General features: G+C 40.4%; 1 protein-coding gene across 1 annotated transcript in view; it reads right to left on the bottom strand.

The window, feature by feature from the left end:
* The window catches only part of LOC124775081 (nose resistant to fluoxetine protein 6-like), a 365,609-nt gene that overhangs the window by 21,979 nt on the left and 330,266 nt on the right, over positions 1 to 13,364 (bottom strand). The window contains exon 11 of the mRNA XM_047249887.1: positions 1,389 to 1,578. Coding sequence (XP_047105843.1) covers positions 1,389 to 1,578 — 190 coding nt within the window. The remainder of the gene's footprint in view (positions 1 to 1,388; positions 1,579 to 13,364) is intronic.

A 13,364-nucleotide genomic window follows, 5' to 3' on the forward strand; every position in this document is an offset into this window, starting at 1 on the left:
GTAGACATTATTAGGCTTGAAGACAAATTTCTACTTGTTGACAATAAGAAGGTGGTACAACACAACTGTTATCAAGAGAAGAAGTAACCTAAATATAAAGAGAGGGAAAAACTGTTTACGACCAGTAAAGTAAACTTTCCTTCATGTAGGAAAACTAAGAGCACGACCACAGCTTCAAGAGAAAAGGTAACACTTTGATCTTACAGAAAACGTTAAACTCTACGTATTTCATATCAAGGCAAATGTCATTAGTATATAATTACCTTATAGATCTGTCACAAATATGTACAAAGTTAGATTATTTAGTTCAACTGTATTTCTTCGTTTACTCTGTTCCTTGCGGTGGTTTCTGGGTATAGATTAATGCAATAGGAAAAGCTAGCACTTCCAGTCTTCAAAAATGGACCATTAGAATATTGGCTGAGGTTAGCAGCAAATTTTTATATAACCGAACCGTATACCACGTTTTTAAAAGTATTAATAGTTGAGCTACTGACTCGTCTCTCCATAATCAACTAGACAGAATTTTTAAGTAAGACAAAAAACTGAAAGCTCAAAACAATGTTTTCTGTTCGCAAAAGAAAGCAGAGTTATCCAAAATGGACTTCTTCGTATACATATTTGAAAATAAGGTTATTATATAACAAACACTTTTAAAGAACATATGTCTCAGAATGCAGAGTTACGAAATAAGGAAATGTAAATGAACGATTAAAGGTAAAGCATTATTTGAGTGTAGCAACGGACTATAATGCATTTTGCTGGAAAATTGTCTAATTTTAAGTCAATGAAGAGTGGAATCTCTTCATTTATGTGATCTCAACATCCCACTCCTCCTGAAGGTGTGCTGATGCGAACTTCTCCGCATGTAGACAGAAGGAACAGAAATATTTGAAGAACAGTGAACAATCAACATATCTTCTAACGCGGGTAAATACAGTACATCAATAATGTTATCTGTTAACTCATGTATCATTAACTACATGATGGAGAAGCAAGCCTCCAGTCATCTTCATAGTGAGCACATCAGCCATAAATCTGTTGAGTCAGGTGACATTTTACAACTCAGAGTGTATTTAGTAAGGCCTCTTCTCAGCAAGATAACTAAAGTCAGCTTAAAGAGACATCTCCGACTGAATTCAGTCCAGTTTTCAAGTGTATGGCAGCTTGCTCTGCACAAATCCAATTAAATGGCTTTTTAAGTCGCAACTAGCTGTGTAATAAGGAGACATCTTAAGAAATACAAGCTGTGTGGGAAATTTTCTTGTTCATTCACGTATCCATTGAAAGGCGCGATGATAATAACTAGAAATGCAGTTATCACAACCAAAACAGACACATCGTGACTGATATTGACATGTGTACACAAAGAAAATAAAGCAGCTTACTTGAGTTTGAAATGACCGGAAATGATCCATAAATGCAAATCAGCAGTGCCATAGCAGGACGATTAAGTGCACCGTAGATTGCTGCTTCAAGTGCATTGTACGGCCTTCCAGGAATGAAGAAAACGTATGCAGAGAAGAGTAATGCGACGCCCACGCACCAATATGTGACAAACACCACAAAACTTGAAACCTGAAAAGAAAAATAAAGTGCCTGAATACAGTTGTAAAAATACAGAAAAAGACTACCACTGTAGCTGAATAGTTACTTATATACAGACTGGACGAAATGAAACTCCTCTGCTCTTGCGAGCACTTTAAGACTGGCAACCCAACTTACATCATTTGACCCAGGTTGCCTGTCATAAGGTGCATGAAATGCACTGACGGGAAAAAATCTCAACACCAAAAAATAATTAATGTATCGTAATGATATTTATCTAGATAAAATATTTCAGAGATTAACAGTACAAGATCACAGATCAATGCAGTCGTGAGATAAGCCATTGCAAAAGTGAAAAAAGTGAAATGTTGGTGCTTTAATAAACGGTGTATCCGCCAGAATCTTGAATGCAAGCGTGAATGTTGAATGCAAGCGTGTTCTACAGAGGCTGGATGCCAGTTTATGGGATGGAGTTTTGTGCCTGTTGCACTTGGTCGGTCAATACAGTGACGGCTAATGCTGTTTGTGGCCGACACTGGGGTTGTCGTCCGATGATGTTCCATGTATGCTCGATTGGAGACAGATCTGGTGATCGAGTAGGCCAAGGCAACATATCGAAACTCTGTAATGCATGCTGAGTTACAACAGCGGTATGTGGGCCAGCGTTATGCTGTTGGAAAACATTTGCTGAGAGCTGTTCAATCAAACTGACTTACAAATTTCCAGTTAGGATGCATGGAATAACCACGAGAGGACTCCTGTTGTCATACAAAATAGCACCCCAGACCGTAACTCCAGGTGTAGTTCCAGTGTTTGTAACTCATGGATAGGCCGGTTGCAGGCCCCCATCTCGTTCTATCCAACATATACCCTGCCCTCCAATGAGATCTCACTTGACACCACTGAAGTAGCAAATGGTAGTGGTTTGATTTCAGTGGAATGCACGCTACAGGGCGACCGGCTCGGAGCTGTTATAGAAGTAACCGATTTATAACAGCTCGTTGTGTCACTATGGTGACAACTGCTTCTCATACTGCTGCTGCCATAAGATGCAACAAGATGCTCCAGAGCCATACTCTGAACACGATGGTCTTCCCTCTCGGTAGTGCCATATGGCCGTCTGAAGCCGGGTCTTCCTGCGACCGTATATTCCTGTGACCACCCCTGCCAGTAATCATGTACGATGACTACATTCCTCCCAAGTCGGTCTGTGATATCGCAGCAGGAATATCCAGCTTCTCGTAGCCCTATTACATGACCTCGTTCAAACTCAGTGAGGTGTTAATAACGGCGCTTTTGTCGCCTTAAAGGTATTCTTGACTATCATCTACTCACCACGTCCAATCTCAAAGATAATTAACGCTCAAGACCGTTACAGCGTGTATTCAAAGCAAACCTGATTTGCATCACCATAATGGCTCTGCTAGTGCCATTCTTATGTGACTGGCGCGAAATCTGAATAGACATCATCTTTCATATGCAGAAACACGCTTAAAAACTTTCGTTTACGCCGTACACCAACTCCTTGGTTTTACGATTTTTTTCCGTCGTTGTATTATCCAGGTAAGTTTTATTCTGCCTAGCCTGTAAAATTTCGTCTCTGTTGTTCTCAAAATTTCGATTTCCACGCACTACTTAATCACTACAGATGCTGTTATCTAATGAACTTGTTTAGCATTCATGTGGATAGTGGAGTAAGACGTATCATTTATTTTTACGGGTTTTTACAATATGACAGACAGTTTCTTATATCTGTATCTAATCACAACATACATCTGATACGCATGTCTGCATATTTTTAATGGTAGTAAGTTTTTTGCAAGAATAGAGAAAATAAATAACACGCTATTTACGTTTTGTGAGAGACTTTTGTGTACTAACTTCAGGCTACAGGAAGTCAAGTTTTTCGGAGGTTCTGTTGAAAGTTAGCTCTGTTTATGTTCTTCCATAAGAAAACTTTGTAATGCCAAATGTCTGATCAGATTAAGTAAATAAATAAATATTGTACTACGCACATTTTCTCAAAATAACAGCAAAATGAGAATTGGGGAACTGTTCTTAGAGATGTGGAAAGATAACAAAACTTTTAGATGGGGTGGAAGTGCAGTGAATAATTGTTGGGTAGGTTTGGTGCATGGACAGGGTGGGTGGCCAGTATGTTTTGAGCTAAATATAGAGGGCGCCAGGGTGGCGCCAGTAGTACTATTGCGTGACTACTTTACGCATTAGTTAACCAGGCAGTGTGCGGTGCTGGAACGAGATAAGAGATTTATCAGAAATGGTAACAAAGTCATAAACATGAGTTCGCCCTGGACAATAGAGAGAGCTCACCTATGGCAACAAAGAGAGAGACTCCATATTGCTGCTCAGTTTGCTGGCTTCAGTGATGTGTAACGTGATTCTAGTAACAGAGAGTCTTCTGTTCAATTAACATGTTTGTAAATTATTCCTTTCGCTCATTTAAAGGGCGAATATTTAATTTTCATCAGTCGTTTGTGGGAGGAACAATGAGATAAACCGTTTTCCATTAAACGAATTGCACTCCAGCCCTTTCGTAACAGACTGAGAAAATATTGGATTGATCACAAAATGGCCAATGGATTAATGTGTGACGCTGGAGCGCTATTTCACCACTCTGCTGGCAAGGATAGCAAACAACGGACATGTCGACAGCAGACATATCTTCGGCTTGGAATGTCACTGGCTCGAGTAGAATCGTCTTCAGTGTTGAGACCTGCTGCTTCAAATTGAGCCTCGACGACCAGCGAAAGCATGTCTGGAGACATACCGATAGAAGTGGGATACCAATCTGATTGTCACCTACGATTCAGCCCAACAACCAGGATGGATTGTCTGGGGTGCCATTTCAATTCATAGCAAAATCTTTTCATTGTCATCTGCGGCACCCTTACAGCATTATGGTATGTTGACGATATTCTACACCCTGTTTTCTTGCTCTTCATGACAAGCTGTGCTGGGTTAACATTTCAGCAAGATAATGTCCACCCATATACAGCGAGAGTTGCTACTGTTTGACCTCGTGCTTTGGCGAACCCTACCTGGGCCAGTTAGGTCGTTCTGATTGAGAATGTTTAGCGCATTATGGAAGTAGTGTAACAAAGCCGCCACAAGCCCAGATAATGTATACAAAATGGCGGCGGTATCCCCAGCCCTCCATGACGTCACCCACCCCCTCAATTCCCTGGAAATGACGGGAAATTTTGGCGGGAAAATGTCAATTGGTCTGCCTCCACTAACCTAACTTCTACCTTCCCCCTCACCTTCCCCCACCCCTCCTATGATGCACATCTGGAAATGGTGGAAAAAGATCAGTTCTGCCAACCTAACTTCTGGAAATGAGGATGTAAGGTAGGGTCCTACGTTTGTTTATTTATTTATATCTCAGTTGTGATACCTCTAGTAACATAACTCAGAGGCGTATGCATTCACCTTGACTTGCAGGGACCAACTGAGCTAGTTTAATCCACCAGAGGGAGCTATTGGTCTCATCCTCCTGCCCCACTAGTCCCCCACTTCATCCAGTCCTCCACTTGTGCAGAAGTTTCAGTCTGTGCCAAGCTCAGGGATATGACATAAGTCTTTACAATATATTCAATGGAAGAGATGTTGGTGCGGACAGGGACCTTTATCACCTGTAATCATAAGGTCAAGGACTCTCCACAGCTCCCTTGATGAGGATTGGAATGTGAAGATAGTAGTGGGGTGTAAGAAAAATACAGTTCATCAAGTAATGATAAAGCAGCAGAATGGGTTAAAGTTACATTTCGCAACTCTTGCTGACAGGTGTTGTACTGGAACTCGTGAAAACTGCAGCCAGTCTTCCAAACTGCAAGAAACGAGTCGTTTACCTACTCCATGTAAGCATATTGTTCTTATGAGATGCTGGTGATGGGGCTTGGAAATATTATGCTGGAGGAATACATTTCAGCGACTTGTGTGGATGTGGGTGGGTATGTGTTCCCTTCATCCCCTGCAGACCAACTGAGATATTTTAGAAAACCATCACCAGAGAGAACTCCAAGTGGGATTTGTCTCCCACCAGTTTCTCTCAGGGAGCCAATAGGAATCCAGCATTCCGCCCTAAAAATTGACATCAGCAATGGGAATGCAGGAACGCTGCATCCACTCATGTTACGACATGAGGTAATATAAGGTGGGGTGGATGTGGTGGCTCACAAGTCTCAGCCGGCCGAAGTGGCCGTGCGGTTAAAGGCGCTGCAGCCTGGAACCGCGAGACCGCTACGGTCGCAGGTTCGAATCCTGCCTCGGGCATGGATGTTTGTGATGTCATTAGGTTAGTTAGGTTTAACTAGTTCTAAGTTCTAGGGGACTAATGACCTCAGCAGTTGAGTCCCATAGTGCTGAGAACCATTTGAACCATTTTTTTTCACAAGTCTCAGTCGCAGCCATGAAGTGTCAGCAGCAGCAGCCAAGACCATCCAGCGCCTCCCACCAGGGTAGGAAGAAGCAGGAGAGTAAGTAGCCACTATGTGTGTATCGTTTCCTGGCAAGTTCCATTTATTTGTTCAACTCCATGTCTTTATCTGTGGATGCTTCTTGTTTCTTTCTAGTTCAGCAGCAGGCTCCAACATGTCTGAACCATCAGAGACCTCCAGCATGTCCAGACCAACACCAGCCACTGGCTTGCACGAACCTGCAGTGTCCTATGACATGTCTGGCAGTAGCAACTGTTGGTGGCTTGTCAGAACCTATGGTGACCTCTAGCTTTTCAGGCCTGGATGCAGCATGGGATCGATAATGGACCTGGTCAGCATATTAGAGTGGGACAATGAGCTGCTATTAACTATCCTGCTTACATATAACAAGAACACCCAGCCTGTTCCTGACTCCCAGGATAAGTGTGCCTGGGGTCCTACCTCGCAAGGTGCAGGTCAGTACTGGGTAAAAATATGCACCATCTGGGAACAATCAAGTGTCACTGCAAGTACAAGGTATAGATATGGTGGATGAGAAGCTGCTAATTCCATCCAGTGCTCTACTGCTTTTTACTTCAACTTACGATTTAAGATCTAGTGGTTCAAAACGTTTAAATATTGGTACAGAAGCGTCAGTAGACCAAGGCTGGAGTGTTGTCCTAGAGATTGCAAATGCATTCAGAAGTGTTAAAGTGCAATTTACGGAGTTGGAATGGAATTATCTGTGCTGTGCAGAACCCTACATCAACCGGTAGATGACAACTGGGTATTATCCATCCCATTCTACTCCAGACTCTAGCTCCAATCTTTACAACACTGAACTCCATGTGGAATCAAGGGACACATTCATTTATCTGAAGTGTTCCACCATTACAAACTTGTTCAGTCTGTGAAACGTGTTATGCATCTTGTTCGAGAGACTGAACAGATGGTTGCCATGTGTTAAAGCTGTACATAGCGACATTGCAGAGAATCTCCATGTGGACAGCATGCACATGCACGATTTCGACTAGTGTATCAATATGGTGCAGACAGAAACGAAGGGACTGCCACTAAGTCTGAGAGAAATACATGATGAATTATGTGCTTACAAGGTTCTGTTTTCTAAATTGCGTACTGATGTGAAGAAAGAACCTGTTGATGTAGTGCACCCCATATGTGATTGTTGTTGTTGTAGTCTTCAGTCCAGAGACTGGTTTGATGCAACTCTCCATACTAGGTTACTCTATCCTGTTTAGGTTAGATTAGATTTGCTTTCATTCCAATTGATCCATAGTGAGGAGGTCCTCCAGGATGTAGAACATGTCGGAAAAACAACAATACATGACAAATATGTAAAACTAAAACAAATAAGCTAATGTACCATTACACAGGTCCCAAGTGGAATGATCGTAATTTTTTAATGAACACTATATGATAGAGTCCTTTTACAAATACTAATGCACTGAATTTAAAATAAAAAGTTTTTTTATTTATTTCAAGGTAATAAACGTGTAATACAACTGCTATAATACTTATTTACAATGAACACATTACTGCACTGAAATGGTGCAGAAGTTAGATTGTACTTAATCACACACACACAGACACAAATATTTACAATGAACACATTACGGCACTGAAATTGTGCAGAAGTTATATTTTACACACACACAAATCAGTTGGTTTTACTGAGAAATTCATCAATGGAGTAGAAGGAGTTGGCCACTAATAAATCTTTTAGGCTTCTCTTAAACTGAATTTCATTGGTTATTAAGCTTCTTATGGCTGCTGCCAAGTTATTGAAAATGTGTGTTCCTGAATAATGCACACCTTTTTGTATAAGACTAAGTGACTTTAAATCCTTGTGAAGATTGTTCTTATTTCTAGTACTGATTCCATGAATTGAGCTGTTGGTTTGAAAAAGTGATATATTTTTAATGACAAATTTCATTAAGGAATAAATACATTTGGAAGCAGTAGTTAGTATCCCTAGTTCCCTAAACAGGCTTCTGCAGGATATTCTTGAGTTCACACCACATATAACTCTTACTGCACGTTTTTGTGCCCGGAAAGCTTTAGCTTGGCTTGATGAATTACCCCAAAAAATAATCCCATATGACATTATGGAATGAAAGTAAGCATAGTATCCCAGCTTTTTCTTTTTTATATCCCCTATGTCTGACACGATTCGCATTGCAAATAGAGATTTGTTAAGACGCTTCAGCAGTTCTGTGGTGTGCTCCTCCCAGTTGAATTTATTATCAGGCTGTAATCCTAAGAATTTAACATTGTCCACTACTTCTATCTGCTTGTCATCATATGTTAGGCATATACTCGTGGGACACCCATTACAAGATCTGAACTGCATGTAGTGTGTTTTTTCAAAGTTTAGTGACAAAGAGCTGGCTAGGAACCAGTGATTAATGTCCACAAATATTTTATTAGCTAATCTTTCTAAGACTACACTTGATTTGCTATTTATTGCAATGTTTGTATCATCGGCAAACAAAACGAACTTGGGATCTGGTAATGTTACTGATGAAAGATCATTGATATACACAAGAAAAAGTAAGGGCCCCAAAATGGAACCTTTTGGGACCCCACCTCTGTGCAAGCTTCTTCATCTCCGAGTAACTACTGCAACCTACATCCTTCTGAATCTGCATAGTGTATTTGAGAGTTGGCAATACTCTCTTAGGATTTAAAGGTTGGCTACAGCACGCATACACAAGCTCTGGAATCTAAGATATCGTTGTCGTGCTTCGCAGTGCACGGATTAACTAGTAGCAATTTGGAGGCCAGTGTAGGAGCCCGCCTGCGGTGGTGCGCACATGTGTTGGGCGAGGGAGTCGTCGCCGAGCTGCCATACTGTCGTGTCCGCCAGCAGCGACACAGGATTTGGTATTTAGTTGATATTTTTTATAATTTGCAGCGCGCTAATTAATTTAAAGAAAAGGGTTTGTGTATGTGTGTAGCAGCAGACGGCAATTTTGATAATGATAGGAGTTGAATTCTTAAGGGAAACCATTGTTAGATTAAGTATTGATTTTTGTCACTGATTTCTTTTGTAATTGTCAGGGAATTATTTCACTATGTATTTAATTGAGAAGTATTTCAGTCTGTCTCAAGAGTTTGATTAATTTGCAATATTGCTTTAATGCCACTGGAGGCAGATTTACATACAAAGCGACTGTTCAAAGAGCTTCTAGCGTTTTGAATTGAATGAGAAAGAATCGCTTTCAGAATATAGTTTAAAAAAAAGAATTATGTGTTTGGGTTATAATTTATCAAGTTTAGATTTGACCAAACCTTTTGTCTTGAATTATATGTAGTTGTAGTAAGCAGCAGCAGCCGCAGCAACAGCAGGAACCGCCATACAGAACATACATTGCACTCAGCATAAATAATAGGTTTTTTTCATGTTTTTGTTAAATAATGGAATGCAGCAGATCAAGCAGTGGCAGCAGAAAGACCAAGTAAGTTATTTGTTGTGCACAGGACCAATAAAATAAAATAGAGTCCAGGCGATCTCTGTAATAGCAAAGTTAACAATAGTACAAGCACGAGATTTTCAGTAGACCACACGAGACAAGAAGAAAGAGCTTGCTACTTTCATATTCATCCCTAGGTCTCTCTCTACGATTTTTACTCTCTGCGCTTCCCTCCAATACAAATTGATGATCGCTTGATGCCTCAGAACGTGTCCTATCAACCGATCTCTTCTTCTAGTCATATTGTACCACAGATTCCTCTTCTTCCCAATTCTATTCAGTACCTCCTCATTATTTATGTGATCTACCCATCTAATCTTCAGCATTCTTCTGTAGCATCACATTTCGAATGCTTCTATTCTCTTCTTGCCTAAACTATTTATCCTACATGTTTCACTTCCACACATGACTACACTCCATACAAATACTTTTAGAAAAGACTTCCTGACACTTAAATCTATACTCGATGTTAACAAATTTCTCTTCTTCACAAACTCTTTCCTTTCCATTGCCAGTGTACATTTTATATCCTCTGTACTTCGACCATCATCAATTATTTTAGTCCCCAAATAGCAAAACTCATCTACTACTTTAAGTGGCTCATTTCCTAATCTAATTCCCTCAGCATCACTCATTTAATTAGACTGCATTCCACTATCCTCGTTTTGCTTTTGTTGATATTCATCTTATATCCTCCTTTCAAGACACTGTCCGTTCCATTCAACTGCTCTTCCAGGTCCTTTGCTGTCCCTGACAGAATTACAATGTATGTATGATTATTGAATTAAAAATGTGTGTATATAATCTCAAACCATATATGTGGTTTTTATTTCATACCTCTCATTTTACTGTGAGTACTACAACTATTGTTACCAGTATTTTCACTGTGATGCCGATAATCATACAACAGCAGCAAATTGTGTCAATCACATCATCACCAACCATTGTCAAACTGCATGACAAATGAGCCTTTCATGGTTATATCTAGGTAAATTCTCTGTGTAGCTCAGTTGGTAAAGTGATTACACATATTACTGTCAATACAAATGTGCGTTTTTTTTTCTGTATAAGCCCATTGCACGCTGATACCTGATGTATTCATTATCATGGGAGGGTGGGTGATGCATCAGGATTGTGTTATAAGTGACTGCTTCTGTGACGGCATAAAAGAACACCACAACAACAACAAGAGGAAGAATGGAATCCTCCTTCCTGACAATATAAGAACGATTACTGTTGGTCCATCCAACTGCAGCGAGACAAATGTCCCCTTGTCGCTGCTAACACACAGGGATGGAGTCCACTTTGAATATGTATGTGTATTCTCAAAAATGCTGTTTCAGCCCAAACGCGAGCTATTGCACGAGAATTTGCGAGTTGTAGATGGTGTGACATACATTCAGTGAAAGCAGTGATATTCTTCCAACAGAAAAAGTAAAGTCGAACACAGTGCTCGTATCTGATGATGTACCTGTGGAAAACCAGGATCAAATTCAACGACATTTCTGTTTTGGTTGTCATATTGGTGTAGACGTTTTTATTTTTGAGTCAGACATATTCCACCATCTTGAAACAGTTCGTGAGGGCTAATGCAAACCTCATTATAGCCTTCAAATAAGACAATTTGAATTTGAAGCACATTTACCGAGCACATGTAGGAACTGACATATCATTTAATCAGTTTGTAATGATATGTGGAGTACTGCTGGAATCGCACACAGTGTGGGCTCCTAGTTATTGATAAAACAAGAAAAGTGAATAACGGTTGATACTCATGAAATTTCCAGGAGTTTCTGTATGTATAGCTCTGCAAAGAGCTGAGCACATTAGTATACACTGCATATGGACAAGTTTGGGCGCACGCAGTGCGCTCCTTGCGAGGTTTAGGTATACAGAGAGAGGGAGAGAAATCGTATATACATAGGTGGTAAAATTTCTTCCCCTCGAACATAAGGTTAATGAGGTAGAGAGAAATATGCAGACCTTTCTCAGACTGTCCAATGCATTAGTTGCTAGGTATACTCCATTTGAAAAGAAGATCGTAGATGACTTTTGTAAAGGTTGTCAAAATAGGAAAGAAACTACATGATTTCACTGTAAAAGTTGATAGAATTCGAAAGAACGTATGGAAGGTGCACCCTGCACAGAGACTCACTTTGTTAGTTTACAGCGAGATGTCGACTAAGCATAAGGCATGGAAGGCTGTTCGAGAGATGTTACAGCTGTTAAGGTTAGGACGTTTGGATTGAGAGCAGACACTGAGAGAAACCTTTAAACTGGTTACTGAATCTCTCAGAGAACCCTCAGTGAAATTACATAATGATAACGATGTTGCTGCTTTCATTAAGAGCCATAGCGATAGTAGGATAGACAAAATATTTGGTGTCAGTGGTGAAAAACCATATACGCTGGGTACACAACCTGTAAGTTTGAAAGAAAAACGATACAGATAGGCGATAGGGAATTTCAAATATTTAGGAATCTTCCGAAATCCCACAAGAACTGTAAGTTATTTACCCAAATATCTGGAGATGTATGGTGAAATACTACAATTGAGCAGTGTATGTAGGAAAGGGGACTGATGACCTTAGATGTTAAGTCCCATAGTGCTTAGAACCATTTGAACCATTTTGAAAGACGCACTGCATACGCAAAACGTACGTCATGCTGCAGATCGAAATTTAGCTGATAAAGCAAGGGCAGTACATGCGAGAAAGGATATTGGTATAGGGCAATGCACTGCGGCATTTGTAGTTGATAAAACCGTGCGAGGTAAAATTAAGTTGACCATGGACTTGAATTTAAAGCAAGTTATGAATGCCGCACGTCATGCACAGAGAAAGGGGAAGAGGAAAGTAGTACGAAGAAGAAGAAGATGAGTGTTTAAAGAACGGTATTGAGGCTGCGATGTATGCAGCTAAAAGCGCTACGAAGCACAAAGAAACGGTTTACGCTCACAGGTTCCTACGAATACCGAAGACTTCAGGTGGAATTATCCCCTTCCTCAGCAGTGGGTTCCACTGGCTGGTGGTGCTACAGGTATCGCCAGAACAGTGAAAAAGGTACGGAACTCTCAGTAGCAGCTGGAAGAGGCTACGAGATACATATCATTATGATGTAACCAGCAGCCATCAGAAAAGGACTGTACTCGAAACCATGCAAGTAAGGCTAGGTCTCTTCATAAATAAAAAGGGCGCCTTAGCCATCCTACCAGATAGAGTGCTTAAAACAATAGTTTTGCACAAGTTGCTAGGAGAAAATTCAGCATTCCAAAATTGTGCGGTGTAATTATGCGGGATACATTAACAAAGACTGTGTGGAAATCCAGAGAATGTGGAATTGTGAATTCAGATGCTGCTGGGGGACCTGGAACCCAATCGGTGGCGTATGTTAAGAAAACCACAAATAACGTCCACTCTTTCAACTCATTTAGAGACCTGCAACTACCAGAAGAGTTATAACGGTACTTAACTGGCAGAAGACGTGTTTTCTACCATTTTCGTCGCTACCGAGAGTTTAATACTTACAGGTAAGGACATTGTGCGCTATGTTCCTCCTTATGTTTACGAAGAAGGATATCTAAGGAGGTGCATTAAACATCCATCGTCAGGTCAGGTTCATATGCAAAGCATACAGGGTGAAAAAGTATTTAAACCGACAAATTCGGGGAGGTTGTAGGGGACATCAAAACAAATATTTTCCCTAATGTCATATTTTCCTATGAGGAGTATTTAAACCAGTAGAGGAAGATTTCTCTGACGGCAAATTAATTAAACCCTACAAACACTTTTCCATTTTGTTATGACCAGGAGACAACACATTAACACAACGCAATTTCAATTACAGTAGATTTTCAAAAATGCCTCCATTGACACGTAGACAAAGG

This window comes from Schistocerca piceifrons, chromosome 2 (assembly GCF_021461385.2).
Source record: "Schistocerca piceifrons isolate TAMUIC-IGC-003096 chromosome 2, iqSchPice1.1, whole genome shotgun sequence".
Lineage (NCBI taxonomy): Eukaryota > Metazoa > Arthropoda > Insecta > Orthoptera > Acrididae > Schistocerca > Schistocerca piceifrons.